This window comes from Rana temporaria, unplaced genomic scaffold (assembly GCF_905171775.1).
Source record: "Rana temporaria unplaced genomic scaffold, aRanTem1.1, whole genome shotgun sequence".
Lineage (NCBI taxonomy): Eukaryota > Metazoa > Chordata > Amphibia > Anura > Ranidae > Rana > Rana temporaria.
Window position 1 is genome coordinate 44,725 of NW_024404513.1, and position 20,276 is coordinate 65,000.

Here is a 20,276-nt window from a genome sequence, read left to right on the forward strand (position 1 = left end):
GATCTGGTATGACTCCTCCTGTGTTACTATACATATAATATTACCGTCACTCTGCCCCCTTGTGGTTGGATCTGGTATGACTCCTCCTGTGTTACTATACATATAATATTACCGTCACTCTGCCCCCTTGTGGTTGGATCTGGTATGACTCCTCCTGTGTTACTATACATATAATATTACCGTCACTCTGCCCCCTTGTGGTTGGATCTGGTATGACTCCTCCTGTGTTACTATACATATAATATTACCGTCACTATGCCCCCTTGTGGTTGGATCTGGTATGACTCCCGTGTTACTATACATATAATATAACCGTCACTCTGCCCCCTTGTGGTTGGATCTGGTATGACTCCTGTGTTACTATACATATAATATAACCGTCACTCTGCCCCCTTGTGGTTGGATCTGGTATGACTCCCCTGTGTTACTATACATATAATATTACCGTCACTCTGCCCCCTTGTGGTTGGATCTGGTATGACTCCCCCTGTGTTACTATACATATAATATTACCGTCACTCTGCCCTCTTGTGGTTGGATCTGGTATGACTCCCGTGTTACTATACATATAATATAACCGTCACTCTGCCCCCTTGTGGATGGATCTGGTATGACTCTCCTGTGTTATTATACATATAATATTACCGTCACTCTGCCCCCTTGTGGTTGGATCTGGTATGACTCCCCCTGTGTTACTATACATATAATATTACCGTCACTCTGCCCCCTTGTGGTTGGATCTGGTATGACTCTCCTGTGTTACTATACATATAATTTTACCGTCACTCTGCCCTCTTGTGGTTGGATCTGGTATGACTCTCCCTGTGTTACTATACATATAATATTACCGTCACTCTGCCCCCTTGTGGTTGGATCTGGTATGACTCCCCTGTGTTACTATACATATAATATTACCGTCACTCTGCCCCCTTGTGGTTGGATCTGGTATGACTCCCGTGTTACTATACATATAATATTACCGTCACTCTGCCCTCTTGTGGTTGGATCTGGTATGACTCTCCTGTGTTACTATACATATAATTTTACCGTCACTCTGCCCTCTTGTGGATGGATCTGGTATGACTCCCCTGTGTTACTATACATATAATATTACTGTCACTCTGCCCCCTTGTGGTTGGATCTGGTATGACTCCCCGGTGTTACTATACATATAATATTACCGTCACTCTGCCCCCTTGTGGCTGGATCTGGTATGACTCCCCTGTGTTACTATACATATAATATTACCGTCACTCTGCCCCCATGTGGTTGGATCTGGTATGACTCCTCCTGTGTTACTATACATATAATATTACCGTCACTCTGCCCCCTTGTGGTTGGATCTGGTATGACTCCTCCTGTGTTACTATACATATAATATTACCGTCACTCTGCCTCCTTGTGGTTGGATCTGGTATGACTCCTCCCGTGTTACTATACATATAATATAACCGTCACTCTGCCCCCTTGTGGTTGGATCTGGTATGACTCCCGTGTTACTATACATATAATATAACCGTCACTCTGCCCCCTTGTGGTTGGATCTGGTATGACTCCCCTGTGTTACTATACATATAATATTACCGTCACTCTGCCCCCTTGTGGCTGGATCTGGTATGACTCCCCTGTGTTACTATACATATAATATTACCGTCACTCTGCCCCCTTGTGGTTGGATCTGGTATGACTCCTCCTGTGTTACTATACATATAATATTACCGTCACTCTGCCCCCTTGTGGTTGGATCTGGTATGACTCCTCCTGTGTTACTATACATATAATATTACCGTCACTCTGCCCCCTTGTGGCTGGATCTGGTATGACTCCTCCTGTGTTACTATACATATAATATTACCGTCACTCTGCCCCCTTGTGGTTGGATCTGGTATGACTCCCCGGTGTTACTATACATATAATATCACCGTCACTCTGCCCCCTTGTGGTTGGATCTGGTATGACTCCTCCTGTGTTACTATACATATAATATTACCATCACTCTGCTGCCACCTTGTGGTTTATCCTGGTAGGACTTCTTCACTATTACCATCCACTCAAGGAGATTTGGAGCACTCCCAGTGTCCGCTATGCAGCAGGGCAGGTGCTCGGCCCACGACCCAGAGGACGGCAAGGATCACTGTAGTAGCTGTGACTACTACAGTGACTCTTGTTCAGCAGGTATTGGCCAGGCATGGATTACTCACATTGCTCCAAACTATGGAGACAAATCCATACCTGGAGTACAGCTTTAATGCTCTGCCTCTCCCGCCAGAGCTTTGAAATGTCCTTTTGGTCCAAAGCAAATTATTAAAATGTGAAATAATCCGACCATTTCACAAGTTTAGACACAACAAATGTTTAATTACTGACATAGCCAGCAGACACGGACGCCATATTTACAGAGAACTAGAAAGCTGGAATAGGACAATGAACATGAATTCTAATGCTTCGTTCTCTTCATGTTCTGGAATATTAATTTACAGATTTTCTACCTTTTATTACAGCCAATAGACACCGGCAGTGGTGCAGCACGTTGGACGGGTTCCCCTTTTCCAGCAGCACACCTCGAGACTTACTGATAACCATTTATTGTTCTGATTTCCAGCAGATTACAATGCAGAGGGGGTGAGCCGGGCTGAATTGGAGGCTTGGTGGAAAGGGAAGTCCTCTAGGACTCAGTCCTCTTTCTGTTGTAGACCTTCTTCCATGGGCTCATCGAGGGGTGGGGAGTATGTGGAGGTCATGGTCTCAGATTCCTCTGAAGGAGATTCTTTCTCATGTTTCTGTGGATAGAGAAGAGGATTAGGAAGGAGGAAGCGATTGGAATAGAGAACATTAGAAAGGACAGACTCACCACAACCTCCTCCTCTTCTTCAACCAGGATAATGGGGAGATCCATTTCTGCTTCTTCCTCCGGCTCCTGCTTACGTCTTCCCTTCTGATCTTCCAGTATCTGACGCTTTAAGGACTTTTCCTGAGCAAGTCGTTTAGCAATGAGATCCTGGCCCGACGCTTCTGCTGTCTGGTTTAAACAAAGAAGAAGTCACATGTGTGTGAGACGAGGACCTTCATGGTACATAATGTGTTCATATAAAAAAAGGTGACTGTCCATTACCTCCTCCATCAAATCTTCATCCATTCTGGACTCTGCTTCTAAGATGGCCATTATAGCATGCGGTACATGAGCCAGCTGGAGGAGGAATACAAAGCCGTCAGTCATATCTGGGCTCTATGGTCTGGAAAGACTCTTCAATGGAGTCTACTCACCTGATTGGGTGTGAAGGCCTGGACATGAGTGAGAAGAGGGTCTCGGAGATCAGGACATGTCTGGAGGACAGACAGAAGCTGAGGAGGTGGAAGTTGTAGCAGGACACTGAACGACTGAGGCTTGGTCCTCTGGCAGCATTTAATAAAACCCTCCCAGACCTTGGGGTACTTCCAGACCTGGAGGAAGAGCACAACATGAAAAACAAGGAGCACAACATGGAAAACAAGGAGCACAACATGGAAAACAAGGAGCAAAACATAAAAAATAGGATTTTGGTACTCACCGTAAAATCCATTCATGGACGGACACAGCAGCAATTGACCTTAGGGTATTATCCTTCCTTCTAGGAGATTGACTAGGCAGAAAACAGCACTTTAAGTGTTAAAACACTTCTCACAGTACCTCCCAGGGGGCGGGTCCCCCGGTTACATCCCTCTCTTTGCCTCTTGCAGCCTCAGTTCGTAAACAAGCAGTACAAACAAAAGAGGGGTGGGTGCTGTGTCCGTCCATGAACTCAGAGAAATGGATTTTACGGTGAGTACAAAAATCCTATTTTCTCTTCCGTTCATAGACGGACACAGCATCCTTTGACCTTAGGGACGTCCCCAAGCAGTGTCAAAAAATCGAGGGGTGGGAAAACACAGCAAACCAAACCACCACAAACAAACCAGAGTTCCTCAACGGAGAAACTTCAACCTTAAACAGCCGCCTGTAACACCTGCGGCCAAAGGAGGCATCCGAAGATGCACTCACATCCACCTTATAAAAGTTTGAGAAGGTGTGGATTGACGACACACCTGTAACACAGATGCTTGATGGCGGAAAGCCCAAGAGGCACCAATCGCCCTGGTCGAATGCGTCGTAACCTGAAAGGGGGGCGCCCACCCCTTCAGGGCATAGGCCTGGAGCACGACCTGTCTGATCCACCTAGAAATGGTGGCCGACGAAACCGCCAGACCTTTCTTAGGACCAGTCACCGACTCGGATTTCCAGGACATTGATCGGTAGGCGGGACTCCTGAGTCCAGCGCCCCTGGGCTGACTGGACACCCCCCCAGCCGGAGAGACTGGCATCCGTTGTGACCACTGTCCAATGGCATGGCAGAAACGATTTCCTGGTCCGAAGTACCGGAGACGTCAGCCACCAGACCAGGGAGGACCTGACCAGGCGACTCACCCAGACTTGGTAATTCAGAGACGAAGGGCGCTTGTCCCAAACGCGACAGAATTTCTCTGTAACACTCGGGTGTAGAATTGGGCATACGGAACCGCCTCGAAGGAGGCCACCATCAGACCCAGAACTTGCATGCAAAAGCGAAGTGACGACCACTTATGGGTCGCCAACCGCGGCACCGCAGATTGCAGAGTCTGTAGCTTTTCCGTTGGAAGGAAAACTCTTGCCTCCGAAGAATCCAGGACCAACCCCAGGTATTCCAGCCACTGAGACGGTACGAATACTGACTTCTGGACATTCAGTAGCCAACCGGAGGGTCTGGCAGGTGATAGACACGTCCTCTTCTAACTCGGGGCTTGAGGAAGCCCTCAGGTCGTCCAGGTATCCTACAATAGCGATCCCTCGCTGTCTCAGCAGGGCGGGTGGGGGGGTAGGAACTGCATGTGTAATGGGCTGTCTCGCTCTTACCAGTTCCAGTTCTTGTCCCCTCTTCGTTTGTATCTCCTCCCTTGCTTCCCGGAACAGCTGGTTGATTAGTTCCACGGACGTTTCTGGATACAAGGATAATCTCCGCTGTACAATCCCAGTAATTACATCTTCCTCGCTGACAGGTGCAAGGGGCTTCGTTCCTTCCATGGATCCATCCATTTCGTCCAGCCCCAGCAGTTCAGCTATCAGCTCCCTCCGTGGTCTGTTGCTGGCGCTCCTACCACGACTCTCTAATAAATCTTTTAGTGTGGATCTTTTCAGCCTGGCGTACTGCGACTCCATTCAGCACTTGCTCTTTGGATAAAAGGACCATCCCACTGCTGCCAAACGACTACCCGGGCTAGTGCGAGGGTCTCAGCCGTTGGAGAGGTCCTTTTCCCTGGCAAGCTGCGATATGCAGGTACCGCCGGTATATCCCATCGAACGCCCTTCCAAGAAACGAGACGGGCTACGTTTGCAGAGTCAAGCAGGACTGACTTTTATTGCACATTTCACCTCACTTTTTATATGGTTACAAGCTTACATGAACAATGACACTCTCCGCCCCCCCCCTTCACACACATACTTTGAAATAATGACATTCCCTTGAATCAATCAGTCTCTAGACCATTTGGCTCCAATCTTATTTAACATGACTTGATCAGACAATAGAATTCAATTAACCTTTAAAACAATTAAACACTCACAGATCATCCCATTAACATACACCTGACAGAAGACTGCTATCTTGAACAATACACAAAAGAGTCAATTAACTAAGAAGGGACATTAGAATTTTAGCAGTTAAAGAGTCATTCTACAATTAACCCTTTGTAGGCCTCACTGTAGGATTATCATTGATGTCCACACAGAATACATAGTTCCCTAGGTCTGTTACAATGAAAACCCGTGGTGCCGAGGCCAGGCCGAACGGGAGGGCCAAAAATTGAAAGTGGTCCTCCCTGACCGCAAATCGCAGAAACCTCTGGTGCTTTGCGCACATGGGAATATGCAAGTACGCGTCCTTGATATCCAAGGACGCCAGAAAATCCCCCTTAGGAAGTGCCGCCACTACAGAGCGAACCGACTCCATCCTGAATTTTTGAACCTTGACAAAACAGTTGAGGGTCTTGAGGTCCAGGATTGGACGGACCCCTTCCCTCTTGGGGACTACAAACAGATTGGAGTAAAACCCCTGAAACCGTTCCAGTAAGGGAACCGGCACAATCACACCCCTGACCAGCAGATCCTGAACAGCCCCCGACAGGGCCTCCCAACGTTCCGGAGGAAGCTGGAGGTTGGAAGGAAAAAATCTGTTTGGCGGACAAGAGAGAAACTCCATCTTGTACCCCGAGGAAACTACTTTGCAAACCCAACGGTCGGAAAGAAGAGACCTGCACCGAGACACAAATTCGCGAAGCCGGCCACCCACCCTAGAGACTGGCGGGGGCAGACCTTAATGCAGAAGCAGGCTTGTCCACAGGCTTGTTGGGCTTGCGGTACCAGGGGCGCTTCTGTCCTTCAGCGGGCGCCTTAGCGCCCTGGAAACTTTTTCCTGCCGCACCTAGCGGACGAAAAAACGATTGGTGGCTCCTTCCCTTTTCCCGATTGAGGGAGCAGAGTGCTCTTACCTCCCGTGGCATCTTTTAGGATGTCATCCAGAGATGCCCCAAAAAAACCTCCGCAGACCAAACACTTCAGCCACACAAGGCGGTGTAACACCACCGCAGAGGCCCTGGAGAGCAAGGGAAGCGCATCTAGGGCCGATTCACAGACAAGTTTTTGACCGGTCCACGCAGAGCTCCGAAACATTCTGCGCCTCCAGCTCTTGAAGCAACAACTTTGCCCGTTCGGTAAGTGTCTGTGACACCAGAGCCCACCACTGTGAACATGGATCGGGCCACAGCCTCAGCTCTCCTATCTGCGGGGTCCTTAAAAAGTAGGAGCCCCTTCCACAGGCAGCGTGGTCGCCTTGTTCAGTCTAGACACAGCCCCGCTGTGTCTGCCCCCGCCCGTCTCTAGGGTGGGTGGCTGGCCTCCACTCACGGAGGAGAGGTCCACTTCTTTAGGAAGTCCTCCTCAAATGGATAACGGACCGCAAAGCATTTTGGAACAGAAAAAGCTTTTTGCGGCCGATCCCATTCCTTGTACAGTATTTTGTCCAGATATGGAACACAAGGAAACACTTTCGTGGTGCGGGGTGGCTTGCGGAACCCAAAAGGGACTGGCATCTCTGATGTGTCCGCCGAATCCTCAATTTTCTAAGTATCCCACACCGCAATGATAAGAGCTCCAACAAACGCCTTATGATGCGCTGACCCTGAAGCAGAGTCCGTGTGGGCTAGGCCTGCATCCTCTGACACCTCGGAACCAGGGGCGGAAGCAGTAGCAGGGCCCGATTCCGTGTCAGAGACATCCCCAGAAGAAGGCAGGGGCGCTTTTTACCCCCCTTCTGGTCACTCGCCGCTTCAATCTTGGCAACAAACGCCTCAAGGACTTCCGTCATAGCATCCATGGAGGCCGCAGGAACAGGGGCACTAAGGGTTAACTCCGACATGTCTGGGGGAGAAGCCTTCGGTTTTGGACGCCATGCTGACCCACTCCAATGCCACCCTTGTACTGCAAGGCAAGACCCACAGGCCACCCTCCCGGCCGCAACAGTGAGCAGGGGACCCCCCCCCCAGAGGACTCACCACCCGACCAGACTGTAGTGCTGCTGTGTAAGCTAGAACGATGTCCGTGCTGTGCCGTGCCTCAGGAAGTGTGCTGCAGCCGTTCGCGCCGTTATTTAGGTCACTAGAGGCAAAAACCTCTTCCAAAATGGCCGCCGACATGCAAAAAAACAGCATGCAGGCTACAAGAAAATGGCCACCGATCGTTAATAAAGGCGGCCGTCACCGGCAAAATGGCGGCCGAGCACGTTTAAAACACACACACAGTGAAATAACCCCAATAAAAATGGCAAAAAACAATATACAGGACCACTGCAGGTCCCCCGCACACACGGCAATAATAAAAAACACACAACACCCCCGACAGCAGCCGCAGCCCCCAGCCACAGGACAGAGCCCCCCAGGCGGGCCGACCACCCAAAATGTGGGGAAGGAGGGAGAGGAAGGGAGAGAGGAAAGTAGGGCGGACCCCCGATCGACCTCCCCAGGAATGCACCAGCCGAACCACCCTGCCAAGGCAAGGGGATATTACTTAACCGTCCTGCGACCACCTGCTGGAGGCATTCCAGACAGAACCAACGTCCGCGCAGTTACAGCATGGCTGTCGGCCCGGCACACTGTGACAAAGCCATAGAGAGCGGTCATATGTGTGCCCTGGAGTGTATAGCTCACCGGCCACCCCTGGAGCAACGGGACATGTCGTGGACGGCCCAGCGCGTAGCCAAAGGCCGGCACACGCTTGATGGCCGATCATGGGGGGACTACAAGGAACGAGGATCCAGCCTGTCACCCAGTCGGCAGTTGATTGTAGATCCCAGGATCCAAAAATGCAGGAAAAAAGAAAAAGCGGAAAAAAAAAAAATCTCCAGAGCACATGGGCCCAGAGGAGCCATGTCATCTCCTGTCACTAGGCAGAAAAAAACTGGGGCTGCATGAGGCAGAGAGAGGGATGTACCCGGGGGACCCGCCCCCTGGGAGGTGCTGTGTGGAGTGTTTAACACTTAAAGTGCTGATTTCTGCCTAGTCAATCTCCTAGAAGGAAGGATAATACCCTAAGGTCAATTGCTGCTGTGTCCGTCCATGAACGGAAGAGAAAACAAGGAGCAAAACATAAAAACATTTAGACCTGCAGCTTAGGATTGGCCAAGATGTGGTCCACCAAACCCTAAACAAGATTTGTGACTTACGGTAACATCATTAAATTCAGAGAGGTTATCCTGCCACCTACGGGGGAACTGAATGCTGGTAGCAAAACGATCAGCCAGTATAACCCCACCCCCACCCATCATTCTTCAAGCAGTATTAAAGGCAAAACACATCAAATGAAATATATTGCAGCTTACCAATCCACTGCATTCATTTTCTTTTGTTTAGGCCTTTTTTTACCTGGCGATCCTGCCACTAACCCAGGAACATCCCAAATAATAATTTGAGGGCTGGGCAATAAAATAGTCCAAAACAGCAGCAACAACCCAAAAAAATAAAACAAAAAGGAGGAGGAGGATCAGCGGACCTAAACAGACAGGTGACAGCAGAAACACCTTGCGGGGGGAGGGGAACGGATCCGCCACCATGAGAAAGCAGTTTGGAAAATGTGGAGAGGATCAGGAGGCGACTCTGCGACTTGCGTATGAAAAGTAACGGGAAAGTCTCATGAAGGAGAATTCAGGATGTTCCTGAACACGGGACAGAAATACAGATACTCCAAAGTAATTGGCTGGTTGGACGCCGACCATTGGAGAGTTTAAAAATGGTGAGCATTTCATAACGTGCCGGTATGCGACGCACCCCCTCCCCCCACACATTATGCCTTTACCTTGCAGGGTTTAAAATAAAGAATAAAGCGCGCAAAGCTTCCTGGACCACAATAAAGAGATTTTTAATACAGCTTACCTGTAAAATCTTTTTCTTGGAGTACATCACGGGACACAGAGCGGCATTCATTACTATATGGGTTATATGGAGTACCTTCAGGTGATGGACACTGGCAATCTCAAACAGGAAATGCCCCTCCCTATATAACCCCCTCCCATAGGAGGAGTACCTCAGTTTTGTAGCAAGCAGTATGCCTCCCAAAATGGTCCTCAAAAGAGGGGTGGGAGCTCTGTGTCCCGTGATGTACTCCAAGAAAAAGATTTTACAGGTAAGCTGTATTAAAAATCTCTTTTTCTTTATCGTACATCACGGGACACAGAGCGGCATATTCATTACTATATGGGATGTCCCAAAGCAATGCTTACAATGAGGGGAGGGAGAACATCTCCAAGACAAAAGGATTTAATTTAGAGATATACTCAAATCATAATAAATCCAACTTAGTTGAGAAAAATAATCTTAAATTTTAAATTTAACTCAAAGAGGAGCCCCCGGAATCCGAGGGTCTCAAACTGCAGCCTGCAGCACTGCCTGCCCAAAGGCTGTATCAGTATTCCTTCTTACGTCCAACTTGTAGAATTTTGTAAACGTGTGGACAGAAGACCAGGTTGCCGCCTTGCAAACTTGAGCCATAGAGATCTGGTGATGTGCTGCCCAGGAGGCGCCCATGGCCCTAGTAGAATGAGCCTTTAATGATACTGGAGGAGGCAACCCTTTCAAGCCGTAGGCCTGAGTGATTAATTGCCTAATCCACCTAGAGATGGTGGACTTTGCAGCTGCCTGCCCTTTCTTGGGCCCATCCGGTAAAATGAACAACACATCTGTTTTCCGGATCTTCTCTGTAGCTTTAAGATAGGCCTTCATGGCCCTGACAATATCCAAGGTATGCAGCAACCCTTCCTGTCTGGAAGTAGGTTTAGGAAAGAAGGATGGTAATACCAAATCCTGGTTCAGGTGAAAACTGGATATGACCTTCGGTAGGAAGGAAGGATGAGGGCGGAGAACGACCCTGTCCTTATGAAAAATAAGATATGGTTCCTTACAGGATAAGGCCGCCAGTTCCGAAACTCTTCTTGCGGAAACTATGGCGACCAAAAATACTAACTTCCTTGTCAGTAAAACCAAAGGAATTTCAGCCAACGGCTCAAACGGTTGTTTCTGTAAACTTGACAGAACAAGATTTAAATCCCACGGACAAAGCGGGGATTTAACTGGAGGATTAATACGTAAGACCCCTTGAAGGAAGGTCTTAACCAGCGAGTGGGTGGCCAGCGGCCGCTGAAACCACACTGACAAAGCTGAAATCTGTCCTTTGATTGTGCTTAATGCCAGTCCTTTATCCACTCCTAGCTGGAGAAAACTTAAAACTCTATCGATGGTAAACTTGCGAGGAAGCCATAGCTTGGACTCACACCAGCCTACATAGGCCTTCCAGACCCTGTGATAAATCACCCTAGAGACCGGTTTCCTGGCTCTGATTAGGGTAGAGATGACTTTCTGAGACAGACCTCTACCCCTGAGAATCAGGGATTCAGCCTCCAGGCCGTCAAATTTAGATGCCGTAAGGCAGGGTGGAGGATCGGACCTTGCGATAGCAGGTCTGGCCGTAGAGGAAGAGTCCAAGGGTCTCCCACTACCATCCTTAAGATTAGTGAGTACCATGCCCTTCTGGGCCATGCTGGAGCTACAAGGATGACTGGTATGTGCTCCACCCGGATCCTGCGCAGCAGGCGGGGTAGTAACTGGAGCGGGGGAAACGCATAAAGAAGTTTGAACTGATGCCAAGGGCAAACCAGCGCATCAGTTCCACAGGCCCTGGGATCCCTTGAGCGGGATATGAACCTGTCTAGCTTCTTGTTGAGTCTCGATGCCATGACATCCACGTCCGGCACTCCCCATCTTTGGCAGAGTGCTTGAAAGATTTGTGGATGCAGAGACCATTCCCCCGGCAATAGAGTCTGGCGGCTTAAGAAGTCCGCCTGAAAGTTGTCCACTCCTGGAATGAATATTGCCGATATGCAGGGCACATGAGCCTCTGCCCATAGGAGAATCAAGCTCACCTCTCTCTGAGCGGCTTGACTCCTGGTTCCCCCTTGGTGATTTATGTATGCCACGGCCGTGGCATTGTCTGATTGAATTCTCACCGGGAACCCCTGCAATTTTGACGTCCAAGCCCTGAGGGCTAGTCGAGCAGCTCTGAGCTCCAAGATGTTGATGGGCAACTGCTTCTCTGGCTTTGCCCAAGTACCTTGGCGAGTGCAACCATCCAAAATTGCTCCCCAGCCCGTCAGGCTGGCGTCTGTGGTCACCATCTTCCAAGCCACTGGGCTGAAAGATTTCCCCTTCAGTAGATTCTGAGGGTCTAACCACCAACACAGACTTTGTCGGACTCTTGATGAGAGCGGCAACGGGATATCCAAGGCCTGTGGCCTTCTGCTCCATGCTGACAGGATGGCTGCCTGCAGGATGCGAGTGTGGCTCTGGGCGTATGGTACCGCCTCGAATGTGGCCACCATCTTGCCTAGTAACCTCATACATAGGCGAATAGTCGGTTCCTTCTTGCTTAGAACCAGTAGGATTAATTCCTTGATGGCTTTGACCTTCCTCAGAGGTAGAAACACTCTTTGTTGTTCTGTGTCTAATCTCATGCCGAGATATTCCAACTGCCTTGTGGGCAGGAAAGCTGACTTTTCTCGATTTAGGACCCAGCCGAACTTCTCGAGGTATTGGACCGTGAGGGCCACTGCTCGCTCCAAGCCGGGAGACGAGTGATCTATGACTAGGAGGTCGTCCAGGTATGCTAGGATCGTGACCCCTTGGATCCTTAGCTTGGCTAGGATTGGAGCTAGGACCTTCGTGAACACCCGGGGGGCCGTAGCCAACCCGAAGGGAAGCGCCACGAATTGGAAATGACGCAAAGCCACCATGAAGCGTAGATATCTTTGATGTGGCTGATAAATTGGAACATGAAGGTAGGCAACCTTTATGTCTATGGACGCCATGAAGTCGTCCTTTTGGAGTGTGGCAGCTGCTGACCGCACGGATTCCATCCGAAATGAGCGGACTTTTAGGTATGCATTTACTATCTTTAGGTCCAAAATTGGCCTGACATCTCCATTGGACTTTGGGATGATGAATAGGTTGGAGTAGAAACCCAGCCCCTGTTCCAGGACTGGTACCTCTACTATTACTTCCTGGGAAAGTAGATGATTTAATGCCGTCATTAATGCGGCTCCCTTCTCCGGATCGTTTGGAATCCTCGACGCCTGGAAATGAGGAGGAGGAAACTTTAGGAAATCTAATTTGTAGCCCGTGGCCACGGAAGACCGTACCCACTCGTCGGGAATGCTGGCTTTCCAAACCTCTGAAAAGAGTCGCAGCCTTCCCCCCACCTTCGTGGGTGGGGGCGCCCCTTCATAAGGGCTTGGGGGCTGGTTTTGCTGGTTTGCGAAACCACTGCTTTCTGCCTCTAGCAGCCTGTCCCTGAGACTTGCTGTTGAAGCCGAAGTTTGCTTTCGCAGGAGGCCGTCGATACTGTTTGGCATTAGAGGGCCCCTGCCCAGGGGAGTACTGTCGTTTAAACGCAGGCCCCTGAAACTTCTTCTTAGTTGGCAAGAGAGTACTTTTGCCGTTTGAAATGGTCTGAATGTATTTATCTAGGTCTTCTCCGAAGAGTCGTCCTCCATGGAAGGGGAACCCTACCAGGAGCTTCTTGCATGGGGGCTCGGCCTCCCAGCTTTTTAACCATAAGAGTCTTCTCATATGGATAAGGGATAACGATAAACGTGACGCTTGCTGGATAGAATCCTTAATTGCGTCTACCGTAAAACATATGGCCTTAGGGACATCCGAAAATTCTTCTGCCTGCTGGGCCGGAATAAGTTTAAGCATCTGCTTAAATTGATCCGATAATGCTTGAGCGACCCCAATCGCAGCCACAGCTGGCTGTACTACTGCCCCTGCAGTAGTGAAGGAGTTCTTAAGTAGTGCTTCCAAGCGCTTATCAACTGGATCCTTGAACACCTGTATGTTTTCTACAGGGCATGTTAATGATTTGTTAATACATGAGATGGCAGCGTCCACTGCAGGAGTAGCCCATTTCTTGGAAAATTTATCTTCCATAGGATATAGGACAGAGAATCTTTTAGGTGGTAAGAAGATTTTATCTGGCTTGTTCCAATCTTGGAACAAAACTCCCTCTAGTAGAGGGTGGATCGGAAACACTGCATTGCTTTGAGGCGCCCTCAGTGAGCCCAAAGCTGAAACCGTTGATACCTGGAGATCTGGTACTGGCAAGTTGAATGCATTATGGACCAAGTCCGTTAAGGCTTGAATCCACCAGCTCTCCCCTTGGGAGACTGCTCCAGACTCCTCTGTATCCGGATCTTCGATCCCTGAACCTACTTGGTCCTTGTCCAAGAGGTCGTCCAATTCCCCTGAGGAAAGGACCTCCTCTTCTGAGGGTCCGCGCTCGGGCGACGGAGATCTAATCCGTTTACTGCCCCGCATAGCTGTGGCTATCATTTTTCCCATTCTTTTCTCCATCTCCTTTAAAGAGGTGAGTAATACCTCATCCGTGACTATCTTAGGGTTGGACTGACCCGCGCCAGCTCCAGCCCCAGATCCCGATGGCCCCAAGGCTCCCTGTGGGGAAAGCAGCGGTATAGCTTTGTCCGAGACCTCAGACTCTCTGGGGGAATCCCCACCTCTTGTACCCTCTGACCCGGATGCCATGGTACAATACCGAGGTACACCTGCTACCTATTGGTACTTGGAACTATAAATAGTTAATTGCCCAAACACCTGTTTGGGGGATAAAAAATGCTTCCTCTCCCCTAGATGACTTTTTTTTTTTTTTTTTTTTGTTTCAAATCCAGGAAAGAAAAAGCATTCTGTCCCCCTGAGTAGTATTGCAAAGAAAAACTATGAGATGGAAAAGAAACAGCCTATTTCTAGGCTTGAAAACAGTCTTCTGAAGACTGCAATATCCTTTCTGGCCACTGTGTGTCCTCGGCGCCCCGTGCTGCCGCTCTGGTCTTTCCTCCCCAGTTCCAATGTATCGAATGAGCTGTTTGGAACGAAAAAAGAAGGGCCGCCCCTTCCTTAAGCCACTGACCCGCCCTTCCCCCCTCAGCTAAACGGCGCGAATTGCGCCTATAACACGTGAACGCGCGCGTGCGCCCGCCGATAGGGGGGGGGTGTTGGGGGGAAGGGAGCCTCTCTGCTCCAGCTGGAACCACGAGGAGGTCAGCGTTTTGCCTGCTTGCAGGCTCTGAGGAGGAAGACTGATGGAGCATCGCCTGGAGGCTTGCAGGTAAGCACAGCTCTCTGACACACACATATATTTTTATATCACACAGGCCCCACTCAATGCTTTTCCAACACTACAAGGGAGGTCACTTCTTATGGGGAATAATACACATAGAGCCATCCTATCATTAAGATATGTGACTAGGGGGCGTGGCTTGGCGCGTGAGCCGGATGGACGTCTAAGCCTGGAGCTCCGGACTAACGAGGAGACCAGCGGCACAACCCGACCCGCACACAGCGAATTTTGACGGATCATCCACCACCTACACCCCGCAGCACTCCAGCCATGACCGGGAAACGGCAGATGGCTAAGCATCCTCACCGTTTGACGGACTTTTTCGCTCCGGCCGGAGGTAACACCAGGCAAGATGGCGCCGAGGCCTACTCCCCGCAGCCGACCACCAACGGGGCCCGGACCTCTCATCAAGGTACTCGCACCACACAAAGAGCATCGGATGATGCATCCTCTTCCCCTCCACCCACGCCATCATCCTGCAGCCCGGTGAAGTCTAAACCCAGGATGGATGGACAGGGATTAGGCCGGTCCACGAGTCCGGCAGCCAGCCAGGCCTCTGACTCGGGGGAGGATACCAGGGACCTGCCGGAATCCATTATCTCGTTCCCCACACAAAATCAGCCTGTAATTGACACTGTCCTCAAGGATATGCTGATATCCTTGAGGAGTACACTGCAGTCGGATTTGGCAGCCTGTATGCATCGCTTAACAGGAGATATACAGGAGGTTGGTACCAGAGTGAATCATATTGAATCCAAAATGGAGGAATATGCTACTACTATAAATTAACTAGTTGACGCTAATGAAGATAGAGAAGCAGATAATGAGTGGATTAAAGCAAAGTTGGCAGATATGGAAGATAGGTCCAGAAGGAACAATCTTAAAATTAGGGGGATCCCTGAATCGGTTCAACAACATGACCTGAACCATTATGCTGCATCCATGTTTAAAGATATGCTGCCAGAACTTTCTGACTTAGATGTCACTATTGATCGCATACATCGCTTGCCAAAGCCGTCACACCTGTCGGAGCAAGTTCCTAGAGATGTGTTACTACGTCTACATTTCTACCATGTCAAAGAACGGCTTATGACTACAATGAGGAAAAGGGAACAGATCCCAGAGCAGTGCCAGAACATACAGTTCTACGCAGATCTGTCCCAGTACACGCTGCAGAAAAGGAAAAATCTAACGTCTGTCACGAAAATCTTACGTAACCACAAAATAATATACAGGTGGGGATACCCGACAAAGCTTTCTGTAACCAAGGATAACCACACCTACACAATATCAGCATTGGAGAAGGGCCTTGCCCTCCTCAGGGAATGGGGGCTTCTCCCTGCTGAGGCTGGGAAGCAGGCCTTGACTAGCACTCCGCTTCATGTGGAGTCAGGCTGGAAACAAGTCACCTCCAGGAATGCAAAAACCCATACCTGATACTGTCCATGGTGGGTCTCTCAATTTCTACTTTGTCTCCCACATGTCACTAAGTTGTCGCCATTGACATTGTTACCCCAATTCTGTTGCAGCAGATAGCTGCCCCAAGTGACTTGTCGCTTTCTAGGGATATGACCCTGGGCTCAGGGTCATTACTACGTTGCTCTGTTCATGTTGTCCTTTTTTTTCTTACATCCTGTTTCTCATTTTATTTTATTTTTTTTCTTCATGATATTCTCACTTCACCTATACCTCGCCCTTATGGATGTCGACGGATCGGAGTGCACTACTGTACCCGGAATATTATCAAGGATAGCCCAGGATGCCAACTGACCCGAAAATGCACCCATGCTTATCCTGTGGACTGCTGGCCTTCTGGCTGTGAGTATTATTTGCTGGCCCTTTGTCTGTATTGTTACCAAATAACCACACTTGGCACCCTCTGCACTGGATTGTTATGTCATCTCTCATCTTCCCAAGCATTAACCCCACCTACAAAATATGCCACTTAAAATAATATCTATGAACGTTAAGGGTTTAAACCACCCGGTGAAGAGGAAGTCAATGTGGAGCGAAGCCATTTCTCATAATGGGGACATATTATGCGCCCAGGAAACTCACTTTAGTAGCAAGGCTCCTCCTAAGTGTTCCCATAAATGTTTTCCCCATGTGTTCACGGCGAATGCAGACTCAAAAACGAAGGGAGTACTGATTGCTGTAAGGGACTCAGTGGCCTTCTCTTTACAATCCCAAGTTCAGGATCCGCTGGGAAGATTTCTCATACTACTGTGTGAAATAGACTCTGTTCCTTATACTATAGTGACGGCATATTCGCCAAACACCCACCAAATCCGCTTTTTTAACAACTTGATGAAGAAGGTTCTCAAACTAAAAAGAGGTCATTTGATTATATGCGGGGACTTTAATGTTGCACCTGACCCCGGGATGGACTCTACTTCCCATTCTACCCGCTATCAGCCTACCTTGCTTCCGTGTATGCAGAGCCAGGGTGTGTATGATGCCTGGCGCTGTTTGCATGGATCCGAAAGGGACTACACCTATTTTTCTCCACCTCATAGGGTCTACACCAGGATCGATTTGTTTGTGGTGGACCAACAAGTGTTGTTGAAGACCATATCAGCGGATATTAATACCATAACATGGTCTGATCATGCGTCTATTGTCTTAACTGTTGAGGACTCAATTCCTCCCCAGAGGAGCCCTGTGTGGAGGCTCAACACCTTTCTTTTACAGCAACGTGAGGCGAAGGAGGTGTTTGAGTCACACATAACTTCTTATTTTTCTGATAATGCTGGTTCTGTTGACAGTCCTTTTGTATTGTGGAATGCCCATAAGGCATACATGCGTGGTATTGGGATTCAGTTGGGGGCACGGTTTAGGAGGCAGAGGCAGCAGCGGGTTACTGAGCTGACTGATCAAATAACCCAACTAGAATTAGTAAACAAACAGAATACATCCCCTACCGTCTCTGATCAGCTGATGAAACTTAGGTATGACCTTAGACTCCTACTCCTAGAAACTTTCGAGCGTGCAACAAAAAAACTTAAGATGACATACTACTCCACAGGTAATAAAGCAGGGAAATTATTAGCACAAACCCTCAGGGGACATAGATATAAGCTTAAAATTCCGTACATTATCCACCCACAATCTAACCAGAAAGAATATCATCCCCAGAAAATTGCAGACGCATTCAGTCACTATTACAGCACCTTATATAATTTAAAGGATGACCCATCCACCTTTCAGCCCACTCCGAACATCATTGATCAGTTCCTTAATAAATTAAATATACCTAAATTGTCACCTGAGCACCTACTAACTTTAAATTCACCCTTTAGTGACCAAGAACTATCTAAAGTAATAGATTCACTCCCCCTAAACAAATCCCCAGGACCAGATGGTTTTGGTAGTGAGTACTACAAAACGTTCAAATCAGTCATATCTCCGCACTTATTACAAGTGTTCCGTTCTGCTGCTGCCTCGGCCTCTTTTCCACGAGAGATGTTGGAGGCCCTGATTGTCACTTTGCCAAAGCCCGGGAAGGAGCCCACCTGTCCTGCAAATTTTAGACCAATTTCCTTATTAAACATAGATATCAAGATCTATGCAAAATTATTAGCATTGCGTTTGGTGAATATACTACCGCTACTAATACACCCAGATCAAACAGGCTTCACAAAGCATAGGCAAACGTCAGACGCTACTAGACGCATGATAAATCTTATTCACCTGGCTCAGGTGCGACAAAGGCCTTCTCTGCTCCTATCCTTGGATGCAGAGAAGGCCTTTGATAGAGTCCACTGGTTGTATCTGACCAGGACATTGGAGGCTTTTGGCTTTAGAGGTGAGATTCTATCTTCTATCTTAGCTCTTTACTCCAATCCCTCTGCCAGGGTTTTTATATCAGGTATTCTCTCCACCCCCTTCGCAATCTCCAACGGCACAAGGCAGGGCTGTCCCCTGTCCCCCCTAATTTTTAATTTAGTAATGGAGCCATTTGCTATACACGTGAGATCACATCCTGACATAACAGGATTTGAGGTGGGCACTCAGAAGCATGCAATCAGTCTCTTCGCAGATGACATTATCATGATCATGACCAAGGTGGGTTCCTCCCTAGCCGCAACCTCTGAGGCACTAACATTATTTAACCGAATCTCTTATTACAAGGTCAATGAGAGTAAATCCTTTATCCTGGGGTTGGGAATTGACCCCGTCACTCGCTCTGGACTTCAATCTCGGTATCCATTTAAATGGGTGGACAAGGGCATAAAATACCTAGGTATTACATTGACCGCCCAAGTAAAAGACCTAGTCGGTGCCAATTATACCCCATTCCTAAACGACCTAGGCAACAAATTACAGGACCTTTCCTGGAGGGAGTCCACCTGGTCTGGACGCTTAGCCGCATTTAAAATGATGGTTTTGCCTCAATTCATCTATCTGTTTCGGAACCTCCCTATATCGGTCCCAACTAAATTTTTTCTAACAGCACAATCGCAAATTAATAAATTTTTATGGCAGGGCCAGAAAGCTAGGTGCGCTTCGCACAAACTACTGAGGTCCAGAGCGACGGGAGGGGTGGGACATGTTTCTCTTAAGGATTATCACATGGCAGCCATACTGGCCCAAACAAAGCATTGGTTTCCTAGCGGGGCGGCTACCAGATGGTTGGAGCTGGAAACTGCACAATGTTCTCGATATACTTTATATGATTTAATATTCTTTTGCGATACTCCAACTAGTGTTCCTCCAGACCTGTCGCCTACTATATTAGCCTCGTTGAAGACATGGAAGACATTCCTGAACGAACCACAGGGGGGCTCTAGCCACAAGACCTTACATCTGCCTGTCTCTGGCCTCAACCTAGCTATCCCGAACCTAAACATTGGTACGTGGGAATCTAAGGGCATTTTGTCCGTTGAGGACTTGAGAGTAGGCCCAGCAACCAAGTCCTTCCGGTCTCTTCAGATCGAATTTGGACTCGAAGGTAAAGATAACTATGCTTATACCCAGATATCTCATCTACTAGCTACTCCATTCGCATCGTCTATTATAGTCCCTTGGCGAGTGTACCTCTACCTATCCAATGCCAACTCGTCTATCAAGGGAATATCTCTATTTTACAACTTATTTGGCCAAAAAAACTGAGTTTGATAAAACCCCTTCGATGAGAACATGGGAACTAGACTTGAAGCGCTCCTACTCCTTGTACCAGTGGAAGTTAGCCGTAGCGTCCAATTACAAAGCCACAAAGAGCGCTAATTTATGGGAGTTATCTCAAAAAATACTACTCAGATGGTATCTGACACCTACGAGGTTAGCGGGCTTTTCAAAGGGACAGTCCCCCTTGTGTTGGAGACAGTGTGGAGAGAGAGGCTCACTGATACATATATTGGGGAGGTGCCCTAAATTGGACTCCTTCTGGAGAGAGGTCTTTGACCTTATAGAGCGGCTGACTGGCTCCAGATTACCCTTCGATCTAGGTAACGCGATCCTTTCTCTAGGTATTGAGGCTATACCCAGCTCTCACAGA

General features: G+C 48.6%; 1 protein-coding gene across 1 annotated transcript in view; it reads right to left on the bottom strand.

Annotated features, from left to right (window-relative positions):
• Window positions 1–2,337: 2,337 nt before the first annotated feature.
• The window catches only part of SYMPK (symplekin), a 90,129-nt gene continuing 72,190 nt past the window's right edge, over window positions 2,338–20,276 (bottom strand). Inside the window, exons 17-20 of the mRNA XM_040334581.1 lie at window positions 3,265–3,441; window positions 3,113–3,187; window positions 2,852–3,019; window positions 2,338–2,780 (exon numbers count right to left, since the gene is read on the bottom strand). Of these exons, the coding sequence (XP_040190515.1) occupies window positions 2,673–2,780; window positions 2,852–3,019; window positions 3,113–3,187; window positions 3,265–3,441 (528 nt within the window). The 3' untranslated portion in view covers window positions 2,338–2,672. The remainder of the gene's footprint in view (window positions 2,781–2,851; window positions 3,020–3,112; window positions 3,188–3,264; window positions 3,442–20,276) is intronic.